Source organism: Lytechinus variegatus, chromosome 1 (genome assembly GCF_018143015.1).
Source record: "Lytechinus variegatus isolate NC3 chromosome 1, Lvar_3.0, whole genome shotgun sequence".
In the NCBI taxonomy this organism is placed as follows: Eukaryota; Metazoa; Echinodermata; class Echinoidea; order Temnopleuroida; family Toxopneustidae; genus Lytechinus; species Lytechinus variegatus.
The window spans coordinates 67,703,181-67,715,941 of record NC_054740.1 but is presented as its reverse complement, the minus strand read 5'-3'; the positions used below and the strand labels follow the sequence as shown (position 1 = coordinate 67,715,941).

The 12,761-nt window shown below is 35.2% G+C and overlaps 1 protein-coding gene across 1 annotated transcript; it reads left to right on the top strand.

The window, feature by feature from the left end:
• The first annotated feature begins 224 nt into the window (after positions 1–224).
• Positions 225–10,921, top strand: LOC121420660 (histone H3-like centromeric protein cnp1). Its single transcript, XM_041615327.1, has 4 exons — positions 225–596; positions 7,144–7,247; positions 7,981–8,058; positions 9,181–10,921. Exons 1-4 carry the CDS (start codon positions 416–418, stop codon positions 9,313–9,315), a joined length of 498 nt encoding a protein of 165 aa, XP_041471261.1. The 5' UTR covers positions 225–415; the 3' UTR covers positions 9,316–10,921.
• Positions 10,922–12,761: the final 1,840 nt, after the last annotated feature.

Below are 12,761 nucleotides of genomic sequence, written 5' to 3'. Positions count from 1 at the left end.
CCCATGCCCCCCGTAGTTACGCCACTGTTGATAATGATATTTACAATGAACTAGATAATAACTGTAGACTATTCATGATGAAGCATTTTGCATATAATTTCTTTTATTCATCTTTACTATTAAATAAATGTTGAGGAAATGGAGGGATCCCACTAAAAAGAAGGACTTGTTGAGTGTGGAGTGTGTCATGCATCCCTACCCTTTCCGAATCCTAGGACACAAAAATGGTCTGAACACGATTAGACTACAAATATTGGATCGTCAATGTTTTATCACGTGACATTCGCGGCGCGTTGATGCAAATTTCGGCATCGCGTTACCCGGAGCTCGGAGTCTGTTGTATGTTACTTTCTTGCTTGGAAGTTTACAAACAATTTTTTGAATGGAATTTAATTAAATATTTGTCCCTTCAAAAATGCCACGGCCTTTACAAAGTGAAAGACAGAATGCGACGCCCGCTAGTACAAGTAAACGAAAAAAAGATACACCTCGCAAGCGGCAAGGGGCAACGTTTGGAACACCAGCTGGAGCTGCACGACCAGCGGGGAGTAGCGGGCGAGAGTTGGGACAAACACCGCTGTCATCAGGAAAGAGACGTAATTAACGTCCTGTATTATGTATGGTCGGGGGTCCTAAAGCTACGCGGGTCCTAAAGCTACGCACCACTCATCGCGCATGCAGTTTTTAATGGCAAATGCGCACTCTGTGTGTGGAACTGTGACTGCAGTGTGACGAACGATTCCTTTTCAATTTTTTTCTACATGGGCTGCAGTAAATCTCTAAATGCAGAGAAAACCCACAATTGTTTTAGAATTTTTGAGTTACATTCGATTTAATTTCATATTATACTATCATAATTTGAGCAAATTTTAAAAATTGAGGCACAGAAAATATTATTTTTTTGCATGATAAATCGAGTGCGTAGCTTTAGGACCCCTTCTACATCGGGCGGCGAGTTCAAGAGGTGTTCGGAAAACATGACGGGATTTTCGTATTAGTGAGTTTTGTGATATTTTCTTTTTGGTTAAGGATCTTTAGAATATTTGCCACAAATTAGTAAAAGATGATTTGTTCAAATATAAAAGTTGGCATATTTTACATCGCTTGTAAACAAAGTGCGTAGCTTTAGGTCCCCCCATCATACTGACCGCACTATGTTTAAACTTTAGCGTAATAATGCGCTAATAATGACACAGTCAGAGGCCCTGTCAACAGGTACCTGGTATTGCACTCATGTTCTCTGACAGTAAAGTAGTGAGTGTCAGTAATACTAAATAACTGTGTGCACGTTTGCTGGTACATGCCAATGAATCAATAAATGAAAAATGTTGGCTTATTTTCTCAAGTCTTTTTCTTTATAATTCATTGCTTGATTTTTGACACTGTGTGAGTGACAGTCACTCAGTAGCGATCGCAACGGGTTCGCGTTTAACACATTTCCTATTCTGCCAACACACAAAATGGGCAAAATTCATTGAGCCAGTGTATCAACATTTCAAATCCTTTTTTCATAAAATGTTACGATCTTTTTCTATTATATCTAAACTTCTTATTTCTAGTCAATTTACTCACATTTGCATCGCCAAAATGTTGTTTTTAAGGCCGTTTTCGAGAGCACCACCTGTCCGTCGTCACACAATGGAAGTCGCCATTTTGGAAAATATGACTCCAGAACCGGGTTAATCTTGCAAGTTACTTTTACTTGTTGACACCCTCTAGGGGCATCAAATAACCATGTGTTATGTATCATTAAAATCGGCAGACTTTCTTCTACAAGTTAGTGATGATTTCAGTTCAATATCGGCAATGTTTTTCGTTACAAAAAGGAGTTTTTTGGACACTTTCGGTAAATCGTGTTTCTATTTTCTTACTTCAAAGCCGTATAAACAGAAAATTTCCCAGGGAACAGTCAAATATCAGATATAAATTAATTCTTTGAAGTGTATTTGTATCAGAAAATCTAATTTTGATATATAAGAATGTGTCGCATAGCTGCGCAAGAGGCGAATGCAAGCCCATGTTGTGCCGCCTAGAGTGTGATTTTGGTGCCATGGCTGACCGAAAGGAGTGAGTGGGCGTGGTGGTTGTGGGTGTGGTACTTGATGCATGTATGTTATTGTTAAACCCATTGAAATTAGTTGTAGGTGATAAGTTGTGCATTTGATTTCTGCATGAATTATGTGTATTGATGATAAATTAATGATAATTTCAACTTAATATTGTAGGAAATAAACAGGCGGGAATTAAAGCACGTTTAATTCCAGTCTCATTATTTTTTCATGGTGTACAGGCGCAGACCATGCATTGACTGCTGCCTGGTACTGGTATTAAAATGAATAGATACATGACTATATCTATATTCTGTTGTTTTGTGTCATCATATCAATAAGCTGTCTCATCAATTCACATGATGTACACAATAATGGGTCCCTGTTTTATTATGTTTACTAGGAGGGAGATTATTTTGTAAATGTGATTTTAATTGTAGTAGAAATTCAGATAATGTCAGAGACTTGCTTTTTAACTTTATATATTCCAATATATTTAATGTTAATATATTCTATAATTCTAAGCAGTGGAGTACATTTCTAGCTACTGTTGCAGCTCCAGCTGTCTGATCCCGCATTCTCAGATCTGCAAACAAAAAGAGACATCATGGTAATTATACAGAATACAGAGTGAACATGGACAAACAAACAGAAAGAAAGAAAAAAATTACTGCAAAACTTAATTTTCTACTTTTGAATGATATAAATCTTACAGATACCGGGAAGTATAGTGGGACATTCATTTTTATTTTCTGATTAAAGTCTGTTGAGGAATGAGACCCCCAAGAGTTGATTAATTTTTTTTAACAACGCAAAGCGTTCCATGCATTTCTCTTGTCTTATTCTAATTTGTTATCTTTCTTCTTGTATACTATATTTTCACAAATAGAAGCTGTTTGAATAAGAAAAATATGAAGGTAACACAGCCATGCTCTACAAGATCACCTCTTGTGTTGCATTTTAGTCAAATTAACTTAGTAACCTACATGAAAAAAAGTATGGAAGTTTCTTAGATCTACAAGTACCTGTAGATCTGCCACCCAATGGGTACTTGTCTTGGGTGGCAGAAAAGTTCTGCGTATAGCGTCCCTTTAAAAGGCCATATCTTCAGTTATGGTGCTCCAATTGTAATTTGGTCTTCACCATTGAATTTGTCTTGAAAAAACCTTTCAAGTGATGTATAATTTGTCTGTATTTAAAAAATTAAAAAAAATCATGTAATATAGCTACACTCAGTGACTGTCAGTGTCAGTTTCCATTAACTGTTATTACACTACAGCCCAGGCAATTCATAACTTGACAGTGACTCTAGTCCTAAGTAAATTTGATTCTTTTGATTATTTTTTCCAAATTAATAAAATGATAGATTGAATTTGAAAAAAGACAATTTTCTTGCCATATTTACTTTCTACCAATAGAGAGGGTGTGCAAAAATATGCTGCTAAAATTCAAGTTTTTGAGCACTCTGCCTCTGGTGAATGCAAAAATTATTCCCAAAATACTAATGAAATTGAAAAATAAATTGCAACTGTATGTAAATTAGAATTTTCTGCTCTCCGCGGAAGCGGGGGGCTGGGCCACTTTTTTTCCCCAAAACGTGTCCAAAAACGTAAAAATGACCATAGGATTGTGATTTTTTGCATGCTCAGCCCACCCCCCTAGCCAGGCGGCTTCTAGAGAGTAAAAATCATTTACTGACGTATGATTACTCTCGATGAAGCCAAGGTATTCCTATGGGCAAGTCCAAGAATTCGCGCGCGTTCCGTATGGGACATTTCAGAGGCTTCAAGACCCGAAAAATAGTGTTAAATGACTTTGATTGGATTGAATACCCTCATGATGGTAGACATCTAGGAGAAGAATAATGATGAAAATAACTGACATACATGTATGACCTTGACCTTGATCTTTTAGAGAGAACAAATGTGCTGTTACGTATGGGACGCAGAAAAAAGACAATTTTTAATACATTTTTTCAAGTTGAGAATTCTCTGAAAGTATTTCATTTGACAACTTGAAACTTAGTGTGAAAGAAGTCACAATACTCTAGTATATTTATGGCAAGTTTCATGTCATAAGCCAAATCCCTCTACTTACAGACTCTAATTAATTAAACAAATTAATGACATGTTACGTATGGGACATTTTGTCCCCATAGAGAACGTACACAATTTCCACCATAATTCAAAAAAATGAAATAGTAATTAAAACTGTAATTTTGAAACTTTGTGGGGTATAACATTTTCATACTTTATGAATTAGAACTTCCCATAGATGCAACAATACAAGGATTGTATTATGAGAAATAACTTAAAAAAACATCCTCAAAATGTTACGTAAGGGACATTCCATCCTTGGACAAGACCTAATTTGCATAATTAATTAGATGACACCACTTTTTTCCCCCAAAAGTAATAAGATGTTAGGGGGTCCATGTCCCACCTATGACTAAATCTCACAAGTTTTCTTTTCACTTTCTATGAGTTTTTATAATTGTCCCATACGTAACGCCCAATTTACCAATTATGCAAATTAGGTGCCCCAAATTAGCATAATTATGCATATTGTCAAATTTTTCTTAATGAAATTTAAAAATTCAACATTTGGGCTTTCTTACCCCACCAAAGATAACTTCTTGAATTAAAGATGAAATTTTGCCTTCTAGGGTGACCTTTTCTTGGACTTGCCCCTATCCATTCATGTGTGTGTACTGTAGGCCGCCAAAACCTGAAACTTTCGCCCCCGAGATTTCTACTTTCCTTCTGAAAGATCTAGCCCTAAATCATGTACATGGGATGCAACTTCATTTCCAACATTTCTGCTCCATCTTCTTCCTCTGCTGATCCCGGAGATCTACAACTCGTTGTTGCATTGTTTAATAAATAGAGTAACTAATAAGATCACAAAACACTTCCTCCCTCTGAGTTAATAGGTATCGGTGATACAGTATGATTCAAGATTTTAGAGAGAGAGAAAGGAGTTACGAAAGATGTGGATTTTGTGCAGGAAGAATAAGAGTTTTAACTTTATTGGTCAGCTTGTCTGGATAGTCTTGGATGGACAGGTAATAAAATGGACTTAACATAGTCTTTACAGCAGTCTTGACAGAATAAGGAGCAGATCGATGCAGGAAAACCTGATTTTCTCACTTCCACTTGGAGTTAATCACGCTGAGTGTCAAACACATGGCAGCTAGCTACATACATGTATGAAGTGGATGAGTGTCTTCATCACCTTGATGACATATCCGTAAGCGACAAGTGGGAGAAGTAGCCTTCTTTAATCTTTATCAAACATAGCCTGCACTGAGTTTGATAGGTCTGACTCACTATAGAGCTGTGACCTGATGACAACAGCTCGTCTTTAATAGAAACTGGGAACTACTGGAGCTGGGGTAAAGTGCACTTGACGATGGTAAATCTATGTTCCTCCACAGCGAAAGAGTAGATTTTGACAGAATAGCAGCCAGTACCTCATCTTTAACCTTGTTCGTAAGAAAGTCGTAACTGCCCTATTTGAGGTCTTCTTCGAGGTGATGTAGGAGATGGGCTTGAGCAGAAGAATGTGAAGGTCAGGGAGATTATACTTGTCCAAGATGAGCTGCCAGGACTTGATGGTGGGGGTAGTCTTGGCTACAGCATGTAGAAGAGTCCTATATTCAAATCTAGTTTGGGGGAGATACAATGCTTGTCCAATCAGGAGGAGCTTCTCAAGGTCAACTTGAGAACTAAGTGAAGGAGCCCAGTGAGAAGAAAGAAAACTTCCTCGTCTGCTGCTATTCTAGCGAGACCAAGGATTTGCTTGAATAGCTGATGTTGTGCCTGATCAAGTCTTTTCTCCATCCCTTTTATAAGGTGTGATACTGCTGCTCCATAGAGCATATATACAATGTACGTCGGATGCAATGGGCCTTCCACGGGGAACACAGACAGTGTTGTGGTAGAAGGCCTCCTGCCTACTTCCTGTTAGCGCATAGAAAGTTTGTATGCCTTTTGTCTTTTTGAGATGATCTTTTCTGTTGGGTCTCTTGTCACTAGATTTTATGATGCCAAGATGTGGATGTCGGGAAGATGTCAGTACTGTGTCACTCCCGAGATTCCAGGACAGGAGCTGGAGTGCATGTTTACCCTAAGTCATATTTAACATTAGAACTACCGATCCTATTTTTAACTAAAATTTTATTAAATTACATACCTTTATACACCTAATGCATATAAAGGTATGACTTTTTCGCAGAAAAAGATAGAAAAATGAGAGGTTTCTTGCTGGACTGATGTCATGTATCCATTCGTTAACACTGCAAATACACTGCAAATATAAAAAGCTTGGAAGTTGACCTTTGAACTGCTTCGATATGACGTAGCTTCAATGAGCTATTTTACGGAGTGCCATTTTGAAGAACAATTCATAGATTAAAATTATTATTCATTAAATAATAAAATTTGAATATTGATTGTGAATAATTGTTATGAAAATAACAGTGTGTCCTCAGCAGATTTTGTTGCTAAGTCTCTGAGGCCCAAATCATATTATTTTCAGCCTGGAGTACCCCTTTAAAAAGAAATTTGAAATCATCACAGAGACTCAGAGAGAGGGCGCTAAATATTCAGAAATCTCATTTCAAAAATTATTCAAGTTGATGGTTGAAAAAAACAAACATTGATGCTAGGCCCAACCGCTGTGTAAAATAAGCTTACTTGAATACATTCACGAAGACCTAAATTTTTCTCATGTCTCATCATTTTCATACTATGAATATGTGTCTGCCTTTGTGTCAAATTGGCAACAACAGTGATTTTCACATTAAATAGGTGGTTTAACTTTATCCTATGTTTACATTGGAAGTTGAAACCGAAGATTGAAATACATGTCATAAATAGAAATACAAAAGTAAAAAGATATCAGAAGATAAATTCATCAGCTTGCGTATTCCATACTAGTGACAAATTCAGAGAACTGTTTCACTGAAAATGATGAATGCAAAATCTCATGATTTAGACAATGTGATTGTTTATTTCACTATATTGATAAATATTATTTTCAATCCAAAGTTTCCCTCTAAAGAAAGTTCAATTCTTATTTCTCTTACATGTAGATGGAACAAGACGTTTTAGACCGGGGACTCGAGCTCTGATGGAAATCAGAAAATATCAAAAGACTACTCATCTCCTGCTCAGGAAGCTTCCCTTTGCTCGAGTGGTAAGAAGATTTCTGTTTAATAGGAATTTATCAATTCTCTGCAAATGTACAGTATATTGATTCAGGCCTCAAATCTTGATATATTTTGGGCAAGGCCGTTTTTTTTATAGGGCTTATTACTTCATTACAACACAAATTTAGAAAAATTGAAAAAGGCCTGGTGCATGAAATTTCTACAAGGCCAATCAGGCTCTGTTTTAGAATGCTCCAAGTACTGATATGTACAAGAACATATACTCTAAACAAAATATAGAATTCATTCATCAAACTACTTATGTCATTTGTTTCCTATTATTTATTTAGTATTCATAAATTCTAATTATAAGATGAATTTAAGCCTAAGAGATTGGTTGATTACGCTATAATATATATATCTTTTTCCCCAGATCACTTGAGGCATTTTTTAATCAAAATAAAAAGGCACTCCTTCAAGTGAAGGATCATTATTTTGATTTTTTTTCAAATGTACTTTTGATTAATTTGGTGTACTTGAATTACTATTTGGGTTGATAAATGTACTTTAAAATATCCGATATTATGTCACAAATTGAATGTCTTTTAAAATGTATCATTGGATAGTTTACATTGCTCATTAGAAATGAAATTTGTTTTTATTCTAACCGAACATGTATTTCAATTTGTAAGAAAATTTGGCTGTAGTCATATTTTCCTAGGTAGCATTTGAAATGTTTTTCAGAATCAAGTGTTCATATTTTTTATCTGTTTGACATAGGTAAAGGAAATTTGTCAGATCTTAAACCCATCCTCCGAACTTCGCTGGCAAGCTGCAGGAATTATGGCATTACAAGAGGTATGTATATTTTGATGATGGTGCTATGTTGGGCAAAGTATTGGACTAGTCTAGTTTCAAGTTCTGTGGTGATGGTGATGATGATGGGAACATGGAAAACATTGCTGTATTAAGCTGACAACACTCTTTGGTTTAGTATCACTTTCTAATCAAGCCCTCAATTGACTGAACATAAAGCAATGTCTTCTCCCAACCAGCATTGTTTAAGGGTAGAGGTCACCCAACAGAAATTTTATTTGCATAAATATTAGACAAAAATCTAACAAACATAAGTTCTTTATTGAAATTGGGAGTAAAGTAACAAAATTATGGCATTTGAAAGTTTGCTTGAATGACATAACTCGGATGGTGTTTATAAATTTGAAAGGATCGATTCCACACTGTGGAGTGTCGGCTAGACACAAATGAGTGAATACCTAAGTATTTTTGACAGACAATTGTGAGACTAAAGGGGTGTTGCAAGAAAATATTTGCAATCAAATGCAAATTTTCTGTTGCAATTTTACAATCAATAGACCAATTTTAGCTGTAGCAAATCAGATCACACTCCTTGTTTACAGAAGCAGATTACTTATCAATCATGAATTTACAATTAATTACAAGACATATGATTGATTTAGGGACTGAAAATAGACTTGCGATTGATTGCAAGTTTCTTGCATCGCCCCATAAATATTGGTACCTCGTGCAAAGAGAGAGTAAGTGACATCACATCCTTTTTTCTTTTGTACTTTAATATGTGGATCATCAAATATTTGTCAATTTAATAATCATTATGCTCTTGACTAAATCAAAGCAAGTAATATTAAGGATGATTTTAATCGTTAATGAAGTTGCAGAAGCATGTGTTACACTGTTGGGTTATTTAAATGATCTCAATGAATATATCACCCGTGTTGTGCTCAACACTGTTTTGGGGAATTGAAGCAAAATTGTTTATCTTTTACATTGCTGCAGCATATGTGAAAAAATAAAGACCATTTTTTTTTAATGTACTGTACAGTTTGTAGATTTACAGGCAGCTATGTTAACCTAATTAACAAAATCAAGAGAATTTTCTGTACTTGTGTGACTTTCACTGCCAAATTGTTCAAACATGTTTGTGTGGTCCCATTTCTACAGGCAGCAGAAGCGTTCCTTGTCCATCTCTTTGAAGACTCGAACCTTTGTGCTATCCACGCCAAGCGAGTCACCGTCATGCCAAAGGACATGCAGCTTGCTCGACGGATACGCGGGAGAACAGACGGACTTGGGTAGTACATTGTAGGAATCTTGATTGTACAATATTATTGACGTTTGATGGACGGTGATCCTCTTTTAAACCTATTGCTTCATCAAGTTCCAATGGCCATCAAAACATTGGTATATAGGCCTGTATTCTGAAGTCTTGGTTGTTGAAAGGTCATGGTTTAAAATTATAGGAAGCTGTTATGTTTATATTTTATGATTCTTGTGTTCACTGTGCTCTGTCTCCATGCTTTAATGGTGTGTTGATGATCATTCCCAGATATTTATGAAATGAATTTGACCATTCAAATGTGTTGAGAAATTGATTCTGTACTGTTACAAGTTTGTGTCGAAAATGGTATCCATATGAAAACCTCAAATTAGGACCTGGTTTATCACCCCCGGGTTCAGAATATGGGCCTTGGTGTCTTATGATTAAATTCTCTTTGAAAGCAGGAGAGCTTTGAATGGTATGATTTTAATCTGGCTTTTAAAAAAAGAGAGATGTGTTTGGAATAATTGACTCTCATGCAATATTGAAAGGAGAAGTACATTCTTGACAAGTGATCATTAGGATTTTACAATTACAATTTTACATACTGTATGTTGAAAGTACATGTAGGAAGGTACATGTGTTCCCCATTATTGACAGGGGGGGGGGGTGGTTGAATACAGATATATCTGGTTGTGCCACTAAACCTGTACCCACTTCATATTGACAGAAAACGGTCCCCTTTATTGGAGGATTTTTAAATCTAAAATAATGCCCTATTTTGAATTTAAAAGGGTAAAAATATCTGCTACTAATTGTGAAATGTCAGAATCATACTCCTGATTTGTTATGTTATTTTTCTCCACAATTCCATCAGAGTGATACGTTGCATTTCCATACACGACCCTATAACAGGTTAATCTTTCTCCCATAAGGGGATAAATACATGTACATTGTAGCATAAATGCATTTTGCATCACTTTTGGTTCAAAATTCACCATTGCAGACACTTCAATAATTTTGGCCTAATTCAGAAGTTTTGTATAATTTCATTGAATGATTCTGGGTGTAAATCCTAAAAAAAAGTTTTGCGTGTTACCCAAAAAGCCACTGCAAGAAATTGTGTTTTCTATAGATTGTCCTGGTATACAGAAAGGAAAGCGATATTTCAAGAGAGTTTTATGAATAGTATATACAGTACTGAGTAATTCAAATGAACCTACATGTATATAATGAATTCATTTTAAAAGAGGATCACTATCACTATTGTAGATAAAAATGTATATTTTAATAGTTTAATACAATCCTTGTGAAGTTTGAATATTGAGACAATTTTTGCATCTCACTTTGTTCTTCCATTTAGTCTATTTGAGAGTACTGTAATCTTATCACAGTTATCTTGTTTCATCTTTTTTTTTCCAAGTCTAATCTGCATTGTCTCGTTAGGCTATGGGAGTCGTACTCCTGCAAAAGAAACATTTCACGATTGTTGCAAGAAAAAATAATAATCGGCAACCCTGAAACTATTAGGCAAATACAGGTATTCAATTGCAAAATGGAGATTGATTGATGTTTTATTTTGTCTTCCAATTTTTAATAGAAGTTCAACCAATTTTAAGTGGATATATTTATGCATTCATTGATTAAAACGATAGTTGATATTCAAGAAACAATATATTTTCAAATTTCAGCAACTGAAATAATTTTATGTGTATTTAAATAGCCTATCCATAAAAAGCGTTGGGCTTGCCTGTTACTGATGGTACATGTATTACAGAGATGGACAGATGGCAAGGACATAGGCGGAGTGGCGCTCATCACTGGTGAAATCATCATACTGTAATTCGTTTGTGTGATTGTCTATTCATTTACATTTACACGTGTGATTTACGAGACATCCCATATGTGGGATCAATACTTTTTTTTCCCCACCAGTCAAATATCTCTAAAAGTTGATGTAGATTATTGGCCTATTTTTGGCCAGAGTCTCATGAATATTCATAGGTTTTCTCCAATTAAAACAATCTAAGAAGGAATGAACATTTGCATTGATCTGTAATAGTTACATGTATGATAGGCACTCACGCCTATGCCCTTGTTAATGTTTGTCTCCTTAACATGAGAAGCTTAACATTTGCATTGTAAATACAATTTTTTTTACATGTATATACATAATGTATTATTTTTATTGTGCAGATTCATCATTGATAGCAGTTTGTCAACTGAAGAGGCTACCCTGTTGAAATAGAAATAAATAAATAGAATACATTCCACCTAATGCATGAAGTCAATACCAAATGTCTGTGGTCTTGGAGGGGGGGGGGGTAGATTTTAACAGGTGTGTAATATGGCCACAAGAATTATTTTCATACATTTTATAAAATCTGATGTTTTTAACCTGAAAATTGTAGGAACATACAAGTTATAGATTAAAAATTATAACACCCTCTCGATTTGCAGTGCATATCTTTATGTTATGATCTGTTCTTGTAATTGACCAATTGTTTTTCATCCCGATAGCAGTGTGACAAATAGGTGCTATTTCAGTGAAGGTCAAGAGAAACTATCTGTGCACAATGATTACATATTTTCATTAATTGTTACAGTGGATAGGTATGATTGAATTTTAGTACATTTTAAGAATAAGCTTTAAGGATAGACCCTTATTTTTGAAAATTGCTTGAATCAATTTTTGAAATGGTATTTCAAGTTTCCATGATCGAATTCTGTTTCTCATTCTGCGTGTACATCCAACAAGTCACCCATGTGCCTTTGATTCTGGAAGATTTATTGCAAGTGTTCATTATATCGGTATATTATGGAGTTATCAATGAACTCTCTTTATTTCCTGCAGTCTTCAAGTGCCTTGGATGAAAACTATTAATTTATATTGATATTCATCTTTTTGATAATGCTAGTTCAAATTCAAGTTTGAATTTGTGTGTCATGTTTCTTTAGGGCCCTGTTGCAGAAACCTTGCATTTTGAGTTTTTAACAATTATGTTGAATGTATCCTTTTAGTGTGACAGGGTCCTAATCAGACAGGGCATAGTTATTTAAAGGGGAATCCAACCCAAATAAAAACTTGTTTTTATAAGGAAAAGAAAAATCAGACAAGTTGATAGGTGAAAGTTTGAACAATATTGGACAAACAAAAAGAGAGATATGAATTTTTAAAAGTTGTAAATATTGGTAATCACTATACCCATGGAGATTTCAAATTGGCCGCATATGGGATGTCATAGTGATGTAAGGCAAGGACTACTCTTCCATGTACTCCAATACATATTATGGCTAAAATGTCATTTTCCCAAAAAGTTTTATTTCAAATTATATTTTTCTTTCATGAGGACATAAAACAATATACTACATGGGTTATATTTAGATTACTGCCCCAGGGGAATGGGTACTTAGGAGAAAACCACAAATCCCTGATAATAAAGTACATGGCCTATGGGAAAGTTGTCCTTGCCCCTTGTCATAA